Source organism: Condylura cristata, unplaced genomic scaffold (assembly GCF_000260355.1).
Source record: "Condylura cristata isolate star-nosed mole 26May11 unplaced genomic scaffold, ConCri1.0 scaffold00015, whole genome shotgun sequence".
Classification (NCBI taxonomy): Eukaryota; Metazoa; Chordata; class Mammalia; order Eulipotyphla; family Talpidae; genus Condylura; species Condylura cristata.
The window spans coordinates 25671210-25691988 of NW_004567116.1; the positions used below are offsets into that span (position 1 = coordinate 25671210).

The 20779-nt window shown below is 45.2% G+C and overlaps 1 protein-coding gene across 2 annotated transcripts in view; it reads right to left on the reverse strand.

Annotated features, from left to right (window-relative positions):
- NAV2 (neuron navigator 2) overlaps positions 1–20779 on the reverse strand; it is a 358500-nt gene that overhangs the window by 172671 nt on the left and 165050 nt on the right. For both annotated transcript variants that reach the window (XM_004682985.2, XM_012725369.1), the window contains one exon: positions 17615–17781. In XM_004682985.2, coding sequence (XP_004683042.1) covers positions 17615–17781 — 167 coding nt within the window. The remainder of the gene's footprint in view (positions 1–17614; positions 17782–20779) is intronic.

A 20779-nucleotide genomic window follows, 5' to 3' on the forward strand; every position in this document is an offset into this window, starting at 1 on the left:
GATCAAAGGCAAAAAGAAATATATCTCAGCCATTACTTAAAATTCCTAGACAACAAAGCTCTCTGCACTGGGGCCAGAAGGAGTGGATGCAGCACGGCAATCTAGTCCAGCCTCACAGCTCTGTTTACTGCCTCAGGCCTTCTGGAAGTGGGGCATCTTCTGGCACTGGACCCCTAGAAAGAAGAGCCACTTTCTCAATCCCACACACTGAGCTGAAGGCAGGTGACACAAGGAAAGGAGAAAGTCTCCTCTTCACTACTCTGGTGGGAAGGGAAACTGAGGCCAGGGCCAGGGAGCACTTAATCACTAACAATACTGGCCAGGAGCAGAGCTGGGGTAAGGACACTTAGTAGAATATGGCATGAACAGGAAGACATCTTTTTGTAATTCACATACCATAAAATCTACTCATTGCTTTCCAGGAAATCCCCCATATTGTGCAACCATCACCACCATGTAATTTTAAAACATTTTATTACAGTAAAAAGAAATGTAGTCACTGGCATCACTCCTTATATCCTATCTATGCCCCCACCCTAGCACCTAGCCTCTGGCAACCGCAAATTTACTTTCTATCACTACAGATCTGCCTACATGAGACATTTCCTATGAATGGCCCCATACGGTATTTGAGCCTTGGTGACTAGGAAGCCATTTTTAAACGACAAGCTTCCTGGGAGGACCTTCTGGTTGCTTGAACTATGACCTCAAGATGAGTTCTCAAACACTGTAGTCACAGACAAGGTGAGGTCATTGAAATGAATTTGGCATTAATTACAAATCGCACACAATAAAAATTCAGTCCCTCAATCCCCCTAGCCACATTTCAAGTGCTTACCAGCCAGAGGTAGCTCAGCTCCCCTGGAAGCAGAGAGAGAATAGTCCTATCTCTGCAGAAACCCCACTGACGAACTACAGGCCTGCTCTCTGAGAAATGTCTGCTCCCCCTGGTGTGTTTGGCAGTTACCTTCGCAGATGAAAGATGAGAGCAAAGAGGAGCTCAAGGGAGGAAGGAGGGAAGGACAAAGGCAGGAAAGAGGCAGCCAAGAGCAGCCAGCCTCTGCCTCCCACCCACCCCACACCCACTCCAGACCTAAAAGACTCTGTTTAGTTAAGCTCATCCAAAAAGCATATATGCCAAAGACTTTGGAAACACTTCAAGGAATCCAGTCTCTACCTCTGCCTTTTGATGATTTCTCAAGCGTTTTGCCAGAAGGTGATCTGACACTCAACAGTTCTGGTGAGTTTCTGGTTAGCAGTGGCCACTTAAGTTCAGTTGCCAAGACATGACTGCTAAGGCTGACCAACACCCCAAGGCCACAGTCACGGCCCTTGACAGACAGGGAGAGCAGGGAGTTGTTCAAGAACCACAACCCCCCCACCCCTCACCCATGTGGATGCGCCATCCCTTTCCCCGGGCCGTTTCTTAGTTCTGCTCTAAGGCTTTCCTCTTATCGTCCAAAGATGTCCCAATCTTGGCTCCCAGGAGCAGGGTAGCAGGTTATTGCAAATTGTGGGTTTGGATGCAGAAAGAGAGCCCTGATGAACGATGATGTGCAAACAAAAGGAAAACTGGAATCCAGTTAGAAAAAAAAATTCTTTACTAATCAAAGAACCTTTTATTCTACAACACTGCAAAAATCACCATTATGACCTTTTAAAGTTGTTTTAGAAGAACATGGTTAAGTTGGGTCATAGTCTCTTGCTTAATACTCTGCTTAAAGACGTATCTCCTTTCTCTACTTTAGTGGCCAATTTATCATATGTAAGAAAAGCAAAATAAAGGACACCCTAGTAAATGCTTCTTCCATTATGTCTGCACATCCAAATAATACTTTTGCTGTTAATTCCCCCTTCCTCAATGAGTGCAAATAATACTTTTGCTGTTAATTCCCCCTTCCTCAATGAGTGCAAATAATACTTTTGCTGTTAATTCCCCCTTCCTCAGTGAAATGGGAGCATTTCAGAGAATCAACAGGTTTCCTTTCTCAGACACCATGGGCAAAAAATACCCAGGTGCATGGCTGACACACAACAGCAAGAGTTCATCTCCATGAAGCTGTTTCTTTAGTGAAGGTCTCTAACCTTCTTGGCCCTGGGTTTACCTCTGAGAGACATGGCTAAGCAAGAAGAGGTGGTTATGTGGGTGCCTTGATCTAAAGCAACAGGCAGTGTGGACAGCTGGTTTGACTTGCAGGCTGCTACGCTCACCCAGCCCCTCGCTGTCATGTCATGACCTCGTACTCACGAACTCACGCCTCCAGCAATCACATATACAACTCAGGTGTTTTCCCATGTTTCATCTCACCTATTCTTCATAATATCTCTAGGAGGTTGGCTTTATTCTCATTTCCATTTTAGAGCTAAGGAGCTAAAAGTTTTTTTTTTTTTAGTAGATTTATTTATTTATGCACACAGAACCGGGGTACAGGCCAGAGATGCAGGGACAGAGAGAGAATTCACCAGAGACAGAGTGGGGAGCAGAACAGGCAGATTGACGATGAAGCACACGGCTGAGGGGAACAGCGGGCAGGTCAGGAGAGGTCTGCCACGCCCATGTGGTCACCTCCGGGGCAGGCAGTTTTCGAATTCATGCTGAAGTGGCTCTAGCCTCTTAGTGCTGTGCTTTAACCGACTGCGCCACCAGGGAGGGCCAGGAGCTAGAAGTTTAGAGATGTTAAATAACCCATGAAGTTGGGACTGCTGGGACCACAGGGTAGGTGTCTGCAACCCAAGGTTGGCAGTCAGACTTTCATCACCTGACAAGAAATGCTGGTAAGAGCTGGAAAAGAAAGGATAATAGGGGCCCTCCCTGGTGGCACAATGAGTTAAAGCACAGCACTGTGAAGCTGGTCACAACCGTGTCAGCTCAAGTTCGATCCCTGCCCCGGAGGTGACCCACATGGTGTGGCAGACCTCTCCTGACCTGTCCACTGCTCCCCTCAGCAGTGTACTTGGTCAGTCAGCCTGTTCTGCTCCCCACTCTGTCTCTGGTGAAGCCTCTCACCGCCCTGCACCTCTGGCCTGTATCCCAGTTCTGTATGCATAAATAAATAAATCTTAAAAAAAAAAAAAAAGGACAATAGTGAAGCACAGGCCTATGAAGACAAATGATCCCAATGGCCTAAGATCAGGCTTGGGCAGGGCCAGAGCTATTCTGCCGGCTGCCACCTTCATAGGCAGCCCCTGTCTTGGCCAACAGAGCCTCATAAAGCAAGCAGGTTTATGTTCCCCTCACTGAACAGTGTCCAACTGCTTCTCAGAACCTCTGTGGGCTGAGGGTCACCATGCAGGCCTCTGCCACCCTTCCCACCTCAGCATTCTCAGAACTACATTCCCACACTTAGAGGGAACTACAAGTATATTTCAGCTCACCTTGTTTGAGCTCAGAGTATTCTCATTTTCATGAGATTATAGTGAAAGAAAGACCGTTAAAAAAGTGAAATCGATCCATTAATATACATATATAGTGTCCAACTTACTGATGATGGTAAACTGCACAAACAACCCAAGACTTTAGCCCTCTCCATACCATGTATGCTTTGCAATAGGTGGGATAAATCTCCCAGTCCCATGGATCTGGTTTTATGACCCGCTTTGGTCAACACAATGAAGCAGAAGAGAACTGATGTCTCTTTGCAGAACTTCCACCCTAAAAGGCATGGCGCGCTTTAAACCCTGTCTCAGAATTCATTCACCACCAAAAGAATGTTCGGGGTGACCTGCCTGCTGGAGGCTGACAGAGCAGAGAAAGCTGGGTTGTTTCAGCTGAGGCCAGCACAGATGGGTGAGCAGTCCATTAATGCCCTCAGACTCATGAGCAAGCTCACCTGAGCCTTGCTCACCTCAGCAGGGCTGCAGGCTTGTGAGAAACCATCAATAACTACGTGAAACTCTCACCAACATCACCACCACTGGAGGGTTTTAGTTAAATGAAGCTTGCATGAGTTCTACTGGTATTTACTATTTCCTAGGAAGCAACAGGTTCGAGAAAGCTCCTGGAGTGTGTATGTGCAGGGAAATCTTTCTGACTGAAGGGTCCAAGACTGAATCCTTTTGCTGACGGAGCAAAAGCTTGGAGCAGGTGAGCTAGGTTAGCGTCCTACCCTAGCTCAGTCTTTCGTGGGCAAGTCACTCTCCCTCACAGCTACTCTCTGGCGTTGACTCTGAACCACATGGATTTAATCTGAGGCAAAGTAACCCCCCAAATGGCTCATTTATATAAGGGCCAGAACGTTATTTACCTGTGAATACAAAGAACAAGAGTCTTCAGTGCACAAAAACTGTGAGAAAGAGGACCCAATTTCTTCCCTATATGGTCTCAGTAAGTTGCCTCTCCTGTGGGCGCCCCCTCCTGTTCCTTAAGGAATGCTGCCCCCTACAGCACATACGTGAAATCGATTTTTGAAAATCTGCATGCCATTAGCTGAAGATTACCTGACTCCTCAGGAGAAGGCAAAGTGGTGAGCGCAGGCATTATAAGGCTGGAGTCGCCCTTGAGTAACCCCAGAAGCCACAACTTCTGTGGGGCAGGGACCCCTGTGGCTACTTTGGAGCGTGAGTTTGACACAACAATTTGCCTGAAGTTAAGGAGAACTCATCCCCAGGAGTGGAAGTGAATGAAGAAACAAAGTCATCACAAAATGTACACAGGCCATCGTCATGCAACTTTTGTTCAACATAAAAATGCATCAAGAGTAAGTGCATTTTTGGAATGAATTCCTTGAAAGGAACAAATTTGGAGGTGGGCCTTTGGGGACGCTAATATGGGAAGTGTGTGTGTCATCACTTCCCCAAACCCACTAAAAATCATACAAACTCTGCCTTTGCCTGGAATAATCAAATTCTGCCTCTGTAAGGGATCTCAGAGAAGGCCTAATCTACCAGCTGACACAGGACTCCATCTCTAGTAACCCTAGGGATGAGCTCATCCTCTGCTCCTGTACTTCTGGGCTCAGGGGACTCTTACTGCCACGACAGCCTGTTCAGCTGTGAAAAGGCAAAGGTGATTAAAAAAAGAAAGCTATGTAAACAAAAAGCATGGAGGCAATGTTTGCCTCTCTGTCTTTTTTTAAAAATTCTGTTCTCTGTGACCAAAGAAAAAGTTGGCTTGGTATATAGATCTTCATTGCTAGAGGGAAACTGGTCTCTCTCCTTAAAAGTGTTTCCTAAAATAGGCCCTCCCTGGTGGCACAATGGATTAAAGCACTACACTATGAAGCTTTCTGCAGCCACAGCAGCATGAGTTCGATCCCAGGTCAGGGAAGTGACCTACATAACATGGCAGACCTCTCCTGACCCACCCGCTGCTCCCCTCAGCTATCAATCCCAGTTCATCTGCCTGTTCTGCTCCCTACTCTTGTCTCTGGTGAATCCTCTAACCCCCCACACCTCTGGCTTGTACCCCAATTCTGTAAGCTTACATAAATAAATCTTTAAAAAAAAAAAGAAGTGTTTCCTAAAACATCCTCTGTTTCTCACCAGTATACAGGAGAAGGGATGTATTCTGAGCAAAAATAGAGCCAGGTAAGCCTTATCTCTGCCTCCTTCGTTGATGATGTTCCACTTAGGCCACAGATTGAGGCTCATATTTCCTCTATTTGGTGCTTCCTCTTAGCACCCAACCTTCTTGGGTGCAGTTATCACAAAATGTATCCAGGTGACCTGAGCTTAGTTTACCACATCTCTGCCAACAGGCTGTAAAGTAGAGACCATTGCCTATTTTTTCACACAGACCAAGTGACCAGTATCACGTGTGAGACACAGAGGACTACCTGTGCTAAATAGATCAAAGGTTAAAGATGAATACCTAAGAAGGGAGAGACTCATTTACTTCATACTGTATAGTCTGCTTAGAGTTACCTGCCTCTTGAAAATAGGACCAAATCCAGCATAATGATTTTTGCCCCTCAAACCAAGCAGTACCGTCAAAGAAAGATCCTCATGATGCGAGTTAACTCATTCTTGAATGTACCAGCTGGAGACACCGAGGAGGGAGGGCATGAGTGGCCTGTGAAGACTAATTCTAACTCTGCCTGCTGCCCATCCCTCAACGTGCCACAGGAACCTGACCAGACCTACAATGTGGGCTCTCTTCTGCTCACACAGTCTCCCAAATTGAGGAAACAAATGTGGAGGTCCTGTCTGGAAAAAGTCGTTTAGACAGTGTGAAGTCATCAGCCCCCTAAAAGGAGTGCCCTGTGGATGCCAGGCAGGAAACCACGGATCCACTTTGAGAGGTTCCATATTGCAATATACAATACGGGCAGTAGGGGGCAGCAGAGACCCATGAGCCTGGCCTGCCCTAACCCAAACACAAAAAAATGTTTGCTTTGCCCAAGGTGAGTTGTTCCAGGCTCTGGGTTCCTTGCTCCATTTCACATTTCATAACAATTCTGATTCTCCCTTTTATAAAAAGGCAGAGGGAGCGTTACATGTTGAGAAGCCTTTTTCCTTTGCCCTTAGGAGAAGAGTCAGCCAGGCTGCCGATTTCTATGAGCACCTAGTATCTGTGAAACAGCTACAATGTTCAAGGAGCCTTGTCAAGCACATACATTGGCATGGCTGTCCCTAAGAGAATCACGGCAGAAGCTCCCAGGGCACTAAAAATGTGAACTGTCACCATGCCTGGGATTCCCCCACGCCAGGCCTGTAGGTGGCCTGGCTGTCACTTTGTCACAGTACAGATCTATGGTGAGATACATTCACAGAACGCTGGTGAATACTGCATTAGGAATATTCACCTCTAATGTCCTGTGATTATTCCTAATCCAACGGGGCATCAGAAGTCGGTTCCCTGGCATGTGGCTATGCACAGCATCCTAAGTAAAGGCACAAACTGATGGTCTTGTAACTGCATGCTGCCTCTGAGAAGCAAGTAGGAGCCCGAAAGGCGGATGCCACCTCCTTGGCAAAGAGAGACCCGTGCTGCATCTCAAGCTGGCAAGGCTCGCTGTTCAGGAGTTCTCCCAAGTTCTCACCTGCGCTGTGTTCCTGTGCTTTGTGTGTATGCATCTGATGTGCTCCTAGGAAAGTTAATTTCATTTACCCCTAAATATATTTATCATCTCTTGCTAATGAACACTGTCAAATACTGAACTTGGAGAAAAACACATCTTTTTCTTAAAAAGAACAGTTAAAGGAATGACTCAAATATGCACTAACTGCAGAAGATACCTGGTAACAATGACTTTTGAGCCCCCAGAAACGTAAATAATTTCCCTACCAACGATCCTTGAAATGAAATTGAATTCATGTACATGTAACACTCTGCACAGAGCAGATGGATGCAAAAGAAACGCCGACATTTATCACCACAAGATCAGATGAACACCAACTAGTCATACTCTCTTATGGACACAAGACTAGTCAAATAGGTATTTCATCTTCCTAAATGATTCATTTCTCTCTACTCATTCTTTCTGTTAGGAAAAGCCAGGTTTATTGGACTTTCAAGAAAGGCTAGATGGCAGAATCACAAGTTCACACACTGACTTTGAAACATATCCATATTTAGAGAAAAGCAAACACGGCCCTATCCTTCTCCTCCATGAAAAAGAATGGCTTTCACAGTCAAGGTTATGAGTTTCACACATTGAAGGGATGGATGAGTTTCCTCCTCGAAGGCTCTCCTCACTACTCAGTAGGTTGAGAATATGGTTCGCAGACGAGGCCAGAGAGACCATCCACAATTGATTACTTTCACCCTGACGTCTGAGTTTAACATGAGAGGTGAAGGACAAGGTAAGGACAGGGTTAGGGAAGTCACAGCACTCTGGGGCTCCCCTTCCTGTGAATAGGGGTGTGCTTCTGCACTCTTCAAGTGCCATGAAGCTCTGCAAGTGCCTCGTGAAGAAAGAGCCAGAAGATGACTCTCCAGTGAGGAGAAGGACAAGTTGACCCCCTCGGTGCAACCCCTAACTTGGTGTTCCTCCTGCTACCCTATCTGGGCCCAAACGGAAGCCCTCCTGTAATATTTCCAGCTGAAGAATGGGATCAAAATCCCCTTCCTTTCTGTTAGCTCAGCTGAGACAAGGTGGCTTTGAAAAAAACTTCCTCTTAGTTAAATTCTTCACAAGAGACTAGGGAGGCCATGGCACAAAAGCAAAAGAAGATACGCAGACCTTGCAAATGGCAAGTCTGCCAGTTTCGGTCAGGTGTTGGCTCTGGGAAGACACGTAACTATGTGCATGTAAATGGTTTCCCACTGGTTGAGCTCCTGTTAGGCCAGACATCGTGTGGGCATCGTGTACGCATTATTAACCTTTTCCCTCCCCAATTCATAACATTTTACAGAGAACTGGCTGAGAACTGATGGGCAAGAAGGCAGCAAGCAGGCCCCTTCCAAGGTGACCAAGCAGTTCTCCTGGGCAGGGGTCCTCAAACTTCAGTGCTACAAGACTTCTGAGGGTGTGATGTGCAGACTTCCTGGCTCAAACTCAGAATCTGAATTAGAAGGATTAAGTTCGTAGACTGGAGGCTTGTATTTTTAGCTATGACCTGGAGGGGTGCTGGAGTGGATGGTGCACAGCTTGAGAAACAAGAGTCTTGAGTTGACCAACTCACCAAGTCTCGGGCCTTGAACCATGTGTTCCGGACTCAACAACGAGCTGCCATGTTGGACTTTTCCCTCCATGACTATACTTGGGCAACTGGCATGTGCTACCCCTGAGTGGGAAAATGTTAGTGTTCGGGCATTTATGGAGACAGGTGCCATGTGTTCTGGAACTGTGCATCTACTCAATTAGACAATGTGAACTATTTGTTTAGAACAAAAAGGAAATATGATGTGAAATGAAAACAGGAAAAACGAAACCTGCCTTTCCCACAGGAGCAAAACCACTAGCTGCCCACTGGTCAAAGTGTCCACACACAGATGCAAACTCAGTGACTGGACAATATTCCAAAACACCAGAATTCGGCATTTTTTTCATGCCATGCAAATGAAACCCACAATGTCAATATATTCCATCTGTCGGAAACCACAGAAAGTCATCTCCTTCACAGAAATGTCTATAACAAATAGAAGTGACAAAACAGAAAACTGGTGCAAAAGAAAAAAAAGGAGAAATAAAGTTTCACATCAACTCTCCCCCACTCCCAGGCTGTAGCAGCAGTTTATCTGTTTATCTGTTGCCACTTCACAGATAAACTGAATTTCTAAGAGGCAAGGTGACTTGTTGGAAAAGGATAAATGAAACCTTTTCCCCTTCAGCATGAGAATCTGACCTTGGGTTAACCTCGAACTCTGTTTCCCTGGAAACCTGATAAAGATAGAATGTGAGCTCTGTTACTAAGCAACATTGCCCCTGGTAAAAGTGGACCTTGGTAGTTAAACCACATCTGGCCTAGGAAGAGCTGGAAATGAAGGATGAGTAACTCTTGGGGACACCATCATGGTGGGCTTCTCTGAGTGCGGTGATACTAATTGAACCAAATCCTCATGGGAACCCTAGAAATGGTGTCTTGGGAACGCTTACATGAGATAATGTCTCTCGTGAAGCATGTGACTGCCACGTCAGAGTGACTTGTGAACCTGCCCTACGTGGATCTCATTCCCTCTCACCTGAGGTGAGAGGAGGGCCAGCGGCACCTGGAGGGCAGCGTGGTCAGCTGTATACACAACTGTAAGGGTCACTCCTGTGAAGAGAAACAGCTGCACTGGCCTGCCAGCCACCTGCAATTCCTGACCATAACCGGAGTGGAATGGAGCCAAGTGTGGCCCGTGATGGGCTTGGAGGGGTGTTCCTGAGCGGAAGCCCCAGTGAGCACTGCATCTGCCCAAGTCACACTCCTGGAAGCAGCCAGAACTCCCACTGAGGCAGCGCAAATCCTCGTCTTCAATGGCAGGGCCCTAGACCTTTCCTCCTGAGATAACTATATTCTCACCCAAAAGGTTGGTTCAACTTCTCAAGCACTTGCCAGGCTATGTTTTCTTTCTCCTATGTCCTGTGAGCTCCTAAGGTCCATAACTTGTAATTCACCTTCTCTACTGGAACCCAGCTGGGCTCACAGTTAGAAGACATGTTTCTCCTGGTTCTATCCTCTCAGCAGGACTTCTATACCCTTAGGCAATTACGATTTCTGGCTGGAGGGTCATGTTGACATCATAGCTGGCTCCCAAACAGAGATTCTTATCACATGTACTCACAGGCACCCAAGCTCTCCAGGGCCAGGGGAGTAATGCTGGGAAGGGGGGGGTTCTCCAGGTGGCCCAGGGAAACCCACCACTGAAATGAGCTTGTAGAAGTTTCCCTCCACATAACCTGAGTTTATGAATTACCACAGGTTTAGAAGAAGAGGATGGTCATGCATTTAGGCCCTCCTCTTCCTTCTTCCTCAGCAAAAAACAGAGACAGAAACCGTTGCCAATGACACAGTGTTTCTGAAGTCCTCCTGGAAACTACTAAATTCATCCTTTTCCTCACAACTTTTTTTTTTTAAAGATTTATTTATTTATGTGTACAAAACTGGAGTACCTCTGCCAGAGGTGCTAAGGCAGTGAGAGGATTCACCAGAGACAGAGTGGGGAGCAGAACAGGCAGATCGACGAAGTACACTGCTGAGGGGAGCAGCGGGCGGGTCAAGAGAGGTCTGCCGTGCCATGTGGATCTCCTCCGGGGCAGGCGGGGATCGAACTTGTGTGGAAGTGGCTTAGCTTCTTAGCGCTGTGCTTTAACTGCTGTGCCACCAGGGAGGGCCTCCTCACAACTTTTTAAAGACATATGTTATAACACTAAGGGACACATGAACCCCTATGGAGTAGAGTCTGAGTGTCATTGCTCTCTCCTGACCACCACCCCAATGTAGACCGTGAATAGTGATAAAATGAATGAAACAACACAGAACAGGAGCACCTGATTCTAGTCCTTTCTGCGTGACAGGGACCACTGAGTTAATTCCTTGTGATCTGATGTCAGCATCCTGGTTAATAGCAGGACGCAGACAACTTCCTCACGGTTACATCTCCCAGTCACTAACTCAGATAAATAACTTGCTTCACTAACTGCAAAGTGACACATTTATAGTGATGCTAAATCACTGTTCCACTGTTCCTCAGACATGACACAGCACTAAAGGCTGTAAAACTTTGTCTCCAGCTATGTCTGGCTCTTTTCCTCTGTCCATGACAGGTGAGAGGGAACAAAAAGGAAGAAAATGACAAAGAAAGCAAAGATCGGAAGAAGGCACCTGCTGGAAGCGCAACTTGGGGGGCTAACATCAGACAAGGCCCAACGGCCAGTAAAAACTGCTGAACTCAGGCACACTGCACAGGCCTTGGGGGTGGAAGACTCAGACTGGCTTTACACAAGGGGAAACTGAGACCTGAAGTTCAGTGCGGTCACGGTAACTTAAGAGTTGGATCACGAGTCCAAGCACTTTCTGTACTATGCCAGGGTCTCTGGGGGAACCTCACAGCAGAGCGTTAGTAGAAAAGGCCAGTGTTTAGCAAATGTACTTATTATTTCAGCTTCTTTAAGTCACTTGTCTTATTCCAGAGACAGGATATTTTTTGCCCAAGAGAATGAGGATAAAAGTGATGTCAAGAGTAGGGAAACTGGTTCTCTCAAACACCACAGATGGGAGCACAGTACACACCCCTCCATCCATGAGGATACACTCTGAAACATTCCATGGATGCCCAAAAACACTGTACTGAACCTTTGTGTACATGATCTTGTTTTCTACATACATAACATACTTATGACAAAGTTTAGTTTACAAATTAGGCATGGTAAGAGATTAACGCCAAGAACTAATGATATAGGAAGACAATTAAAACAATATATTGTAACAATAGATAAGTGAACACTGTCTCTCTCTTTCAAAATATCTTACTGTTCATAACACTTTCAGATATGGTTGATCTTGGACCACAGAAAGGAAAAAAAACCTAGTGGGGAAGGGAGGACTGCCACATAAATTGGTGTAATCTTTTGGGAACAAAATTAGGCAATACTGAAAACACTGAAAATATGCATACACTTTCAAGCAACAGTTCCACTAAAATGATTGTTTTCGTGCAAAGAAGACAAACAAGAAAGTTCATCTCAGTACTGTTTATATTATCAAAAAACTGAAAGCAACTGAAAGAAATTTAATTTGGAAAACACATACAATGGCGCACCATGCAGCTATAATGAAGAATGCCCTATGAAAAGACTGTCTGTGACTTTATAAGCTCTGAAAAGTCATATACATGCATACATATGCATATAATTATTTAGCTTTTGTGGGAAATAAATTATTTCCAAAGCACACAGAATAGTAGCTGGCAAATAGAAACCATTAGGAAAAAATTATTAAATTATGAGAGTATAGGCATGAAGAAAATATAGAAAAACAACCCAAAAGGTCAACTGTGGCTTTATCTGGGAGGTGGAATTATGTATTTTCTCTTTTTATAAATTCATGTTGTCTAAATACTCTTACACGATGATATTTGTAGTGAAACTATTTTATAGAAAGTATAATCTTAGAACAAACCGCATTATTCAGAAAAGGACATCTTGCATCTGCATAGAATTCAATCCAGGAATACTAAGCAGCTCAAACTCATGAGGGACCCAATACTATAGAAAGGAAATTTTCTGGCAGTGTTAACCTATTCAGAGGATGTAAGTGAGGGGATAGAAGGAAGCGAAAGCAGATAATGTCATGCATGCTGAAAAAGAGCAATTTCCTCTCCTCTGAAAATCTGTGATGCTGGTCTGGAGGCCTGGAGCCACACAGAGCCAAGAGAGAAGTGGGGAGCGATGGACAGAACCGGTCCCACATCCCACAGGCCAGGCAAGGCTGGGCCAGACTCGTCACCTATGGGAGTGGGAAGCAGCAGCCAAAGGCAGATGAGCCATGACAGACAATGACAATCACAGCAAGGAGGTTTTCCTAAAGGCTAAGGACTGCAGAATCCACCCCCACCCTCACCCCGGCCTCACAGTGTCTGGGATCAGAATTATTTGGGAAATAATAGGTTATGTTGGGGCCCTCCCTGGGGGCACAGAGGGTTAAAGCACAGCACTAAGAAGCTAAAGTTACTTCTGCACGAGTTCGATCCCCACCCAGGTGTTGATCCACATGGCACAGCAGACCTCTCCTGACCCACCCGCTCCTCCCCTCAGCAGTGTACTTCGTTGATCTGCCTGTTCTGCTCCCCACTCTGTCTCTGGTGAATCCTCTCACCGTCCCTGCACCTCTGGCCTGTACCGCAGTTCTGTATGCATAAATAAATCTTTAAAAAAAAAAAAGAATAGGTTATATTGTGGAACAGAAACAGTTCTTTTCTTTCCTCTGGCATTTATATATCAACTGTTTCCTTGGTTACCTTATAGGATGAAAGTGAATAATGTGAGGATTTTCCTGGATATAAAGTATAAAGTATTTCTCCTTAGCATCTCGATTGATGATTCAGTGAGTGTAATCTGAACTAGATTTCAGTGATGAAGGCAAGATCTATACTTCTTTGACATGATTTCCAAAAGGAACCTTTATTTAAGTGTTTTCCCCAGAGTTTAAAGCATTCTGGGTAGAAAGGCAGGGGAGCTGAAAAGTTGCCTGGCACAATTTCCTTTCAAAACTCTTAATCCTTTTTAAAATTAGGACTAAATATTGCTATGTCTTTGTCATGATTGACAGACAATGAATTTCTCATCCCACTGACTGACATGATTAGATCTTGCATAAGTATGAAATTCTTAGGTCAGTGGGTCACAAAGAAAACCTATGATATGGTTGATCTGAGAGTAAAATGCTAGAAACAATGCAACCAAACAAAGCCTGACTCACAACAAAGCTTCAAGAAAAGTAAAGAGGTTGTGTCTCCAACTTTACCTTGTCCGAAAGCCCGCACCTCAAGCAAACAGCACGAGCACCTCGAACTGCAATTTATCTGTTTACAAGTGTGTCTCTCAGGGGGACTTCTCAGGGGGAAGGAAGGTATCTTCCTCACCCCAGTGCCTGCAGGTGGCTGCGTTATCTGTTCCCTCTCCACCTGCTAGTCCCAGCATGTAAGCCGGCTAGCCTGGAAGCTGTAATCAAGGTCAGAAGTGAGGGAGAAAGAAAGAAGGCAAATGTAGTTCCTGAAAGTAAAATCACACTGCCCCTTTACCTCAGGATGGTAGAAGAGAATTAGTATAAAAAAATACCCAGCGGGCTCAAGCCTGCTTCACCCCAGATCCTGAGAGAGCAGAGAAATGATAAGTGAACCCTCACACACATCTAGACATGCCTCAGTAGTTTTCATCATTCTGAATCCTTGAAGGATTTTGTGCAGCCAATGAGACATTTGCATGCCTATCATTTGATCCTCACTACAGACATCTCTCGGAAGCAGGGCAGGGCAGCCTGCAAATCCAGAAATAAGACCTAGAGAGGAATCCCTGTGCTCAGTAACCCAGGAGGGAAAGTCCCTGAATCTCAAGTGGCCTCTCTTCTTTATCTGTAAAATTGGGCTAAAAAGACACTCACCCATAGAATGTTTGTGAAGATCAAGTACGAGACAAACATCTGAAAGTTGCTAGCAAACAGTGTATATTCAGTAACAAAGAATGGCTTCCGACTCTCTGATGCAGTCTTTCTAATAGGCAATACATCTATAAGGATCACAGTCATATTCCTCAGACAACTTCATCGCTCTGTCTGCTTGATGCCCAGGACAGAGGCAACTTGGGGTCCCAGGCCTGGGTGGCCCAGCACTAGGGAGGGGCCCAGCACTGGGTGCTACCAGAGTGGCCCTGAGTCTCGGGTAAGCTCTGGGACACACTTCCAGGCACCACTGCCTCTCTCTGCATCTGCTTCATCCACAAGGACTTTTCTTTATTTTTGTCTTTGGGAGATGGGTCTCAGGCACACCCTTCAGACTTACAGTTTATGCTCGAAAAGCAAGCATGAGGCAAGGGTGGGTTGAGCCAACTGAAGACCCTGCATCGGGGTCCCCTACCTGTCCTCCCAAATCTCTGCTTGTCCAGCTGCATGTTTCTTAGTAGCCCTCAGCAGGCAAAGCTTCAAGCATTTCTGTTCCACTTCTGGGGAAAGCCCAGAACCAATGTACCTGGGTCAGTTCCAACTCCACCTCTCACTATTTCTGCTGTGGGTGGCCTTAACCTTTCTTTGCCTTTGTTTCACCCTTTGCACAATGAGGTTGACAACATAGCTTGCTTGGGGGTATTCAGTGTGGTACAGTAAGTATTCAATAAAATTTACCTCCTCTGTATATAAAAACAAAACCATTCTATATATTATGCATAGTTTTATAAGTGGATGCTCTAGAAAGGATATACATAGGCTGGTTTATATTGGAATCCTCCAGGGATTATGTCAAAGAGAACTTTTTATTTGCTATATACTTGTATCACTTTACAAGTAATTTAAACATACTTTTTAAAAGAATACACTTGGGGGCTCTCCCTGGTGGCCCAATGGGTTAAAGCACCTCATAGTGAAGCTCTGTAAAGCCACTACAACATGAGTTCAATCCCTGGCCACGGAGCTGACCCACATGGCATGGCAGATCTCTTTTGACCCATCCACTGCTACTCTCAGCAGTATACTTTTTCAATCTCTCTGTTCTGCTCCCCACTCTGTCTTTGGTGAATCCTCTCACCCACCACACCTCTGGCCTGTACCCCTGTTCTGCATGCATAAATAAATCTTAGTTTTTTAAATTTTTTAAAAAAAGATTTATTTATTTATTCATACAGAACTGGGGTACAGACCAGAGATATGGAGGGTGAGAGGATTCACCAGAGACTGAGTGGGGAACAGAACAGGCAGATCTACGAAATACACTGCTGAGGGGAGCAGCGGGTGGTCAGAAGAGGTCTGCCACGCCATGTGGTCACCTCCGGGGCAGGCTGGGATAGAACTCATGCGGAAGTAGTTTAAGCTTCTAGTGCTGTGCTTTTAACCTGCTGCGCCAGCAGGGAGGGCCCAATAAATAAATCTTAAAAAAAAATAACAAAAGGAAAAACCACCTGGGACTCCTGGTGGTGCAAAGGGTTAAGTCTTGGCACTGTGAAGCTATCAGGAGATATTCACATGGCGCAGCAGACCTCTCCTGTTGCATCCACTGCTCCCTCAGCAGTGTATTTCAATCAGTCTACCTGTTCTGCTCCTCACTGTCCCTGGTGAATCCTCTCATCGCCACCACCCCCAATCCTGTACCTCTGGCCTACAGAGCTCTTGTATGTGCAAATAAATAAATCTTTTTAAAAAATAAAAGAACACAATTGGGCTTGGTTGAAGAAAAAGAGGAGCGGGAAAAGAGGGAGGAAAAGAGAGCAGAAAAATGGTTACTGAGGCAGAATCTTGAAGCCTTGACTAGTTGTCTGGGTTTCAGCTTCAGGGCTAGCTACAGAGTCTCAAGGCTTTGCCAAGTAACCATCTGCCATTATAGATCTATCAGCCCTAAATTCATTTCCATCAGATTTTCTTCAGTATTCTTTATGGAGAGGAGAACCCAGCTCTATTGAACAAAGTCATCTTGGGGACTGTGAGGTTCTGATCTCATTCCCAATTGGGGGGAGGAATGCTTCAGGTTCCTGGAAGATGTAAGGAAGAGGGAGATGGTTCTCCTGGCCCTGAGAGAAGAGGGGCACACACAAGGCAGAGAATTAAGAGGTGCTCCCAAGTGACCTGGAAAGTCCAGGCCACTTTGCCCAGGAGGAAGAGAGGGGAGCCCTGAATTTTATTGAAAATTTTCTAAGCTGTCTTAAGTTCACTGTTTCTCCAATGTCTCATGAGATTTAGACTGAAACAAGCAAAGGTTTAATGCATTACCTCTGTGCAAGAACCTCCACAAAGTTTTTGCCCAAGTCCACAAAGTTCAGTACTGTGGATGTATCTCCTTTTTTGGGTAAAAGTTACATCATCAGAACATGAGAGCAATTCTGCCAAGATCTTTATTGAGCTGAACACATTTCTGACTTTTTCAAAAATTTGTAAAAATCCCTATTTCTAACTCACTTTTTTTTTTAAAGATTTATATATTTATGCATATAGAACTGGGGTATAGACCAGAGGTGCAGGGGTGGTGAGAGGACCCACCAGGACAGTGGGAAGCAGAACAGGCAGATGATGAAGTACACTGCTGAGGGGAGCAGCAGATGAGACTGGGGAGGTCTGCCGTGCCATGTGGATCACCTCTGGGGCTGGGATCAAATTTGCACCAAAATGACTGTGGCCAGCTTGCAGTGCTGCACTTTAACCCATTGTGCCACCAGAAAGGGCCTCTCACATCACATCTGATGGGTAAAAGGCTTATCAGCTCACACACCTCAAGAAGCTGTATTTCTAGAAAACTGCCTAAGGTATAGTGCATGCCCTATGAAAATTTATTATCAAGGTGTAAATATTATATTGCTTCTATCTTTAGCCAGGTGTCTTTTGAGTCCCACCTGCCCAAACAAATACACCTATCACTGCTATGACTGTAACAGTACTTGCTCCACTTTCTTAATGCCCCTGGTAACAAAGTTCCTACCAGCCAAGCATGTTCTTGTGACCCATTCCCATCACCTTATTTATAACCTCCCACTTCCATCCCTGCCAAGCTCACCTGAAGGAGCTATATCTGCCATAAAAGAAAATGCCCAAAGACCCCCAAAATATGACTCACCTTTCTCATGACTGCTTGGTGGCAGGGTCGGGGGTGGGGAGGTAACTGGTTTGGACTTGTCGTAGTTGTTAAAGCTCTGACTGCGTCGGTTGTTAGCAGTGGCTGACCCTCCGCGGGTTTTGGCTTCGCTGCCTGCAGCGGATACCCTTGCGGTAGGACCTGGAAGTCTAAAATGCAAAAGCAACAAAGTAATAGATTCAGTCTCAGGAGAACAGCAGTGTCCTCAGAAGAAGGAATTGGAACCATGCAGGACATGAAAGGGCCCATTCAAGACACTGGGTTTTTAGAGGCTTGCGAGTCAAAAGATTTAGTGGAACAAACATCTAGGCTATTAATGACCCCAGTAAAGTCCAACAGCAAAACATGAGCAGTTTTCCTTTGAGCAAAGAGGCATTTTGAGAGGAAAAAAAAAAAAAAAAGAATATGTTTGCTGATTAAAAACACAAAGCTCACCTTCCTTTTTCTTGAATGAGCATTTTTACTTTTTAGGAGGGTCACATGTTTTAACATCTCTAACTCTATTGAAAGTGTGGAACATAAAAGCCTGTGTATAAGACTGAATTGTGTATCTCTCTCATGGTCGGTACTAAAATAATCCAGGGATGTAAGTATCAAGAAAAAGACATTAACTTATAAAGCTCAGAAAGGGAACTGTGATAGCAGAACCCAGTACATATGCAATGAAAACTATGGCCAGGATGAAAATTCTTGTTTAGATATACATTTTTCTTTACACATGAAAACCTGTCTCCATAGGCATTACTTTGAGACAGAAGCCCAGCTGCTCCACACAGTAGATGGATAAAATCATATGTTCTTTCTGTAAAGTCAGCAGGAGTCTATTAGCCTAAAGACAAACACTTTCCCTTTAAATAAAACACCTCATTTTGGGTGGTTTGAGATATAAGTCAGCAGAATTTTTTGTAATATGTCTAAAGATATTATGGCTCATTCCCCTAACAGTTAAGGGTTAGACATCCCAAATCAGATTTTGGTTCAGGGACTAATAAGCACACTGTTTCCAATCATTAAACTTGAAAGATGAATAAATGATGAAACATTTAGTTATATCTTTCAGCTAAGACCCACTTAGCTGTGTTTAAAAGCCACTGGCACCTCAGTCGACTTAGCATTAGATCCAGCGATAAGTCTGAATTTTCAACCCATAAAGCCTTCAGCTTTCTTTCTCCATGTGAATCTGTAAGTACCAAAGAAGTCTGCAGTCTGGAAGCATTTTAGATATAAGCAGGCAATCACTTTAAACTTTTTCTTGTTGGCTGAGCAAGAAAGATGGCTATAGAGTAAACAGAGAACATGAGCTGGTGTGAGAGGATTGTAAAATTTATACACTTAAGAAGCAGCTGGCCCGATTCCCTGACTGGGATCTCGGAGGGAAGAAGGGGGTGAGGGCTGCCCCCTACAAGTGGCGATGGGAAGGCACTATTTCTCACACCACTAGGATTCATCCCTCTCTGCCCTATCTTGATTAGATAAGATATTCATCATTCCATGAAGACAGGCACAGAGTGGGTACATAGCCAATAGTGCCTGTATTAGGGGACCAGATGTGGTCACCACAACTGATCAAGGAAGTATAGCAATGGGGCCGTGGGGTGTCTTGCTTGCATCTTGCAAGCCCTCTATGTCATCTCACAGCCAGTGACAAAGCTTCTGCAGGTGCAGATGAGGCCCCTTTGAGCTGAACTCCTTACCCCAGCCATAGTCTGCAGGAGTCTTTATGCCCACAGATAGGTCTGGAAAGGAGGACAGGCTTGTTCCAAGATGATGTACGGAATGAAGAGATGCAGGGGAATAGGTCACAGCATTCTACTTCAGTAGGAGATTTGCAAAAGGCAGAGAAGAAGATAGCAAGGAAGAGGGCAGAGAGAGATTCCTCCTGCTAGACTTCCTCCACTTCCCTGACCCTGGGCCTGGACTCACAGATGGACCACAGGTTTTTAGGACTGCACAGGAAAAAGGCTTCGCTTGGATCCACCCACAAGGGAACTAAAACATCCTCTTGGATAGCGAGTCAAAACGCAAACTGAATTAATTCAGACGGAATTGCTATACTGGATTTCAGTTGTAAAATTTCAAAGCCAACTGTAATCTTGAGTCTGAGGTACCTGAGCAGGCATGAGGAGAACCCTGGATTTTCTAAAAACTGATGAAGTCTGCTGTGGGATGAATGTGCACCCCCCAAATTCGCATGTTGAAATCCGAGGGCCCAATGTCTTGGTATAAGAGGTCGGACTTTCAGGAGGTGTTTAGGGTACAGCCCTCATAAATGAAATTAGAGCCCTTACAAAAGGGGATCCAGAGGGCTGCCAGGCACCTTCTACTATGTGATTACATGCTGGAAAGACATTAGCCGACAGCCAGGAAGAGGAATTTCACCAGAAACTGACTCTGACTTTGGTCTTCCAGCTTCACAACCTTGAGCAAAATCTTATCTGTTATCAGCCCCCTTGGCAGCCCACAGGGACCCAGACAAGAGTTCTAGTTCAGTGTTATTTAGATCTGAAGGGGCTGCCTGACCTCAGCTCACAGCCGCATCATACATGTATTTATACAAGAATATGCAACGGTCAGAAGAACTTTAAAGAAAGAAAATGATATCCTCAGAGGTTGATGAGGTGGTCGGGCAAAGTTCAGATTAAACATCCCAGAGCCAGAAGCTGGCACCCAGTGTGGGAATGTGGGGAAGGGCAAGCAGGTAGGGAGAAGCGGGCTCATGCAGGGATGCCTAGAAATAGTGAAAGGAAAGACAGAGTGGTGCATGCAGGGGCTTGGGAGATGGAGTGAGACGTGAGCTGGAGAAGCAAGCCTGAAATTGTGACTCCTGAACTTTGTCCTGCTTTCTAGCAATGGTGCACCAGTTAGGGAGGCCAAGAGCAGAAAAGAGCTGAATAGCAGACTATTTTCCAATTCTAGAAACAAAAAAAAAGAAAGAAAGAAAGAAAGAAAGAAAGAAAAGAAAAACAGAGTCTATTCTGGTTACCAGTGGCCACACCCCAGGCTTCTGGTTAGCTAAGAGTGTTGATTACTGTCTACATCTTTGAGTATCACAGGGGCCTGGTATCAAGCCTCAGCCTGGAAGTGGCTGCCTCTTCCAGGAGAATCTCCCTGCGCTCCAGACCTGGGTCCTGAGGTGCCCCTCACAGA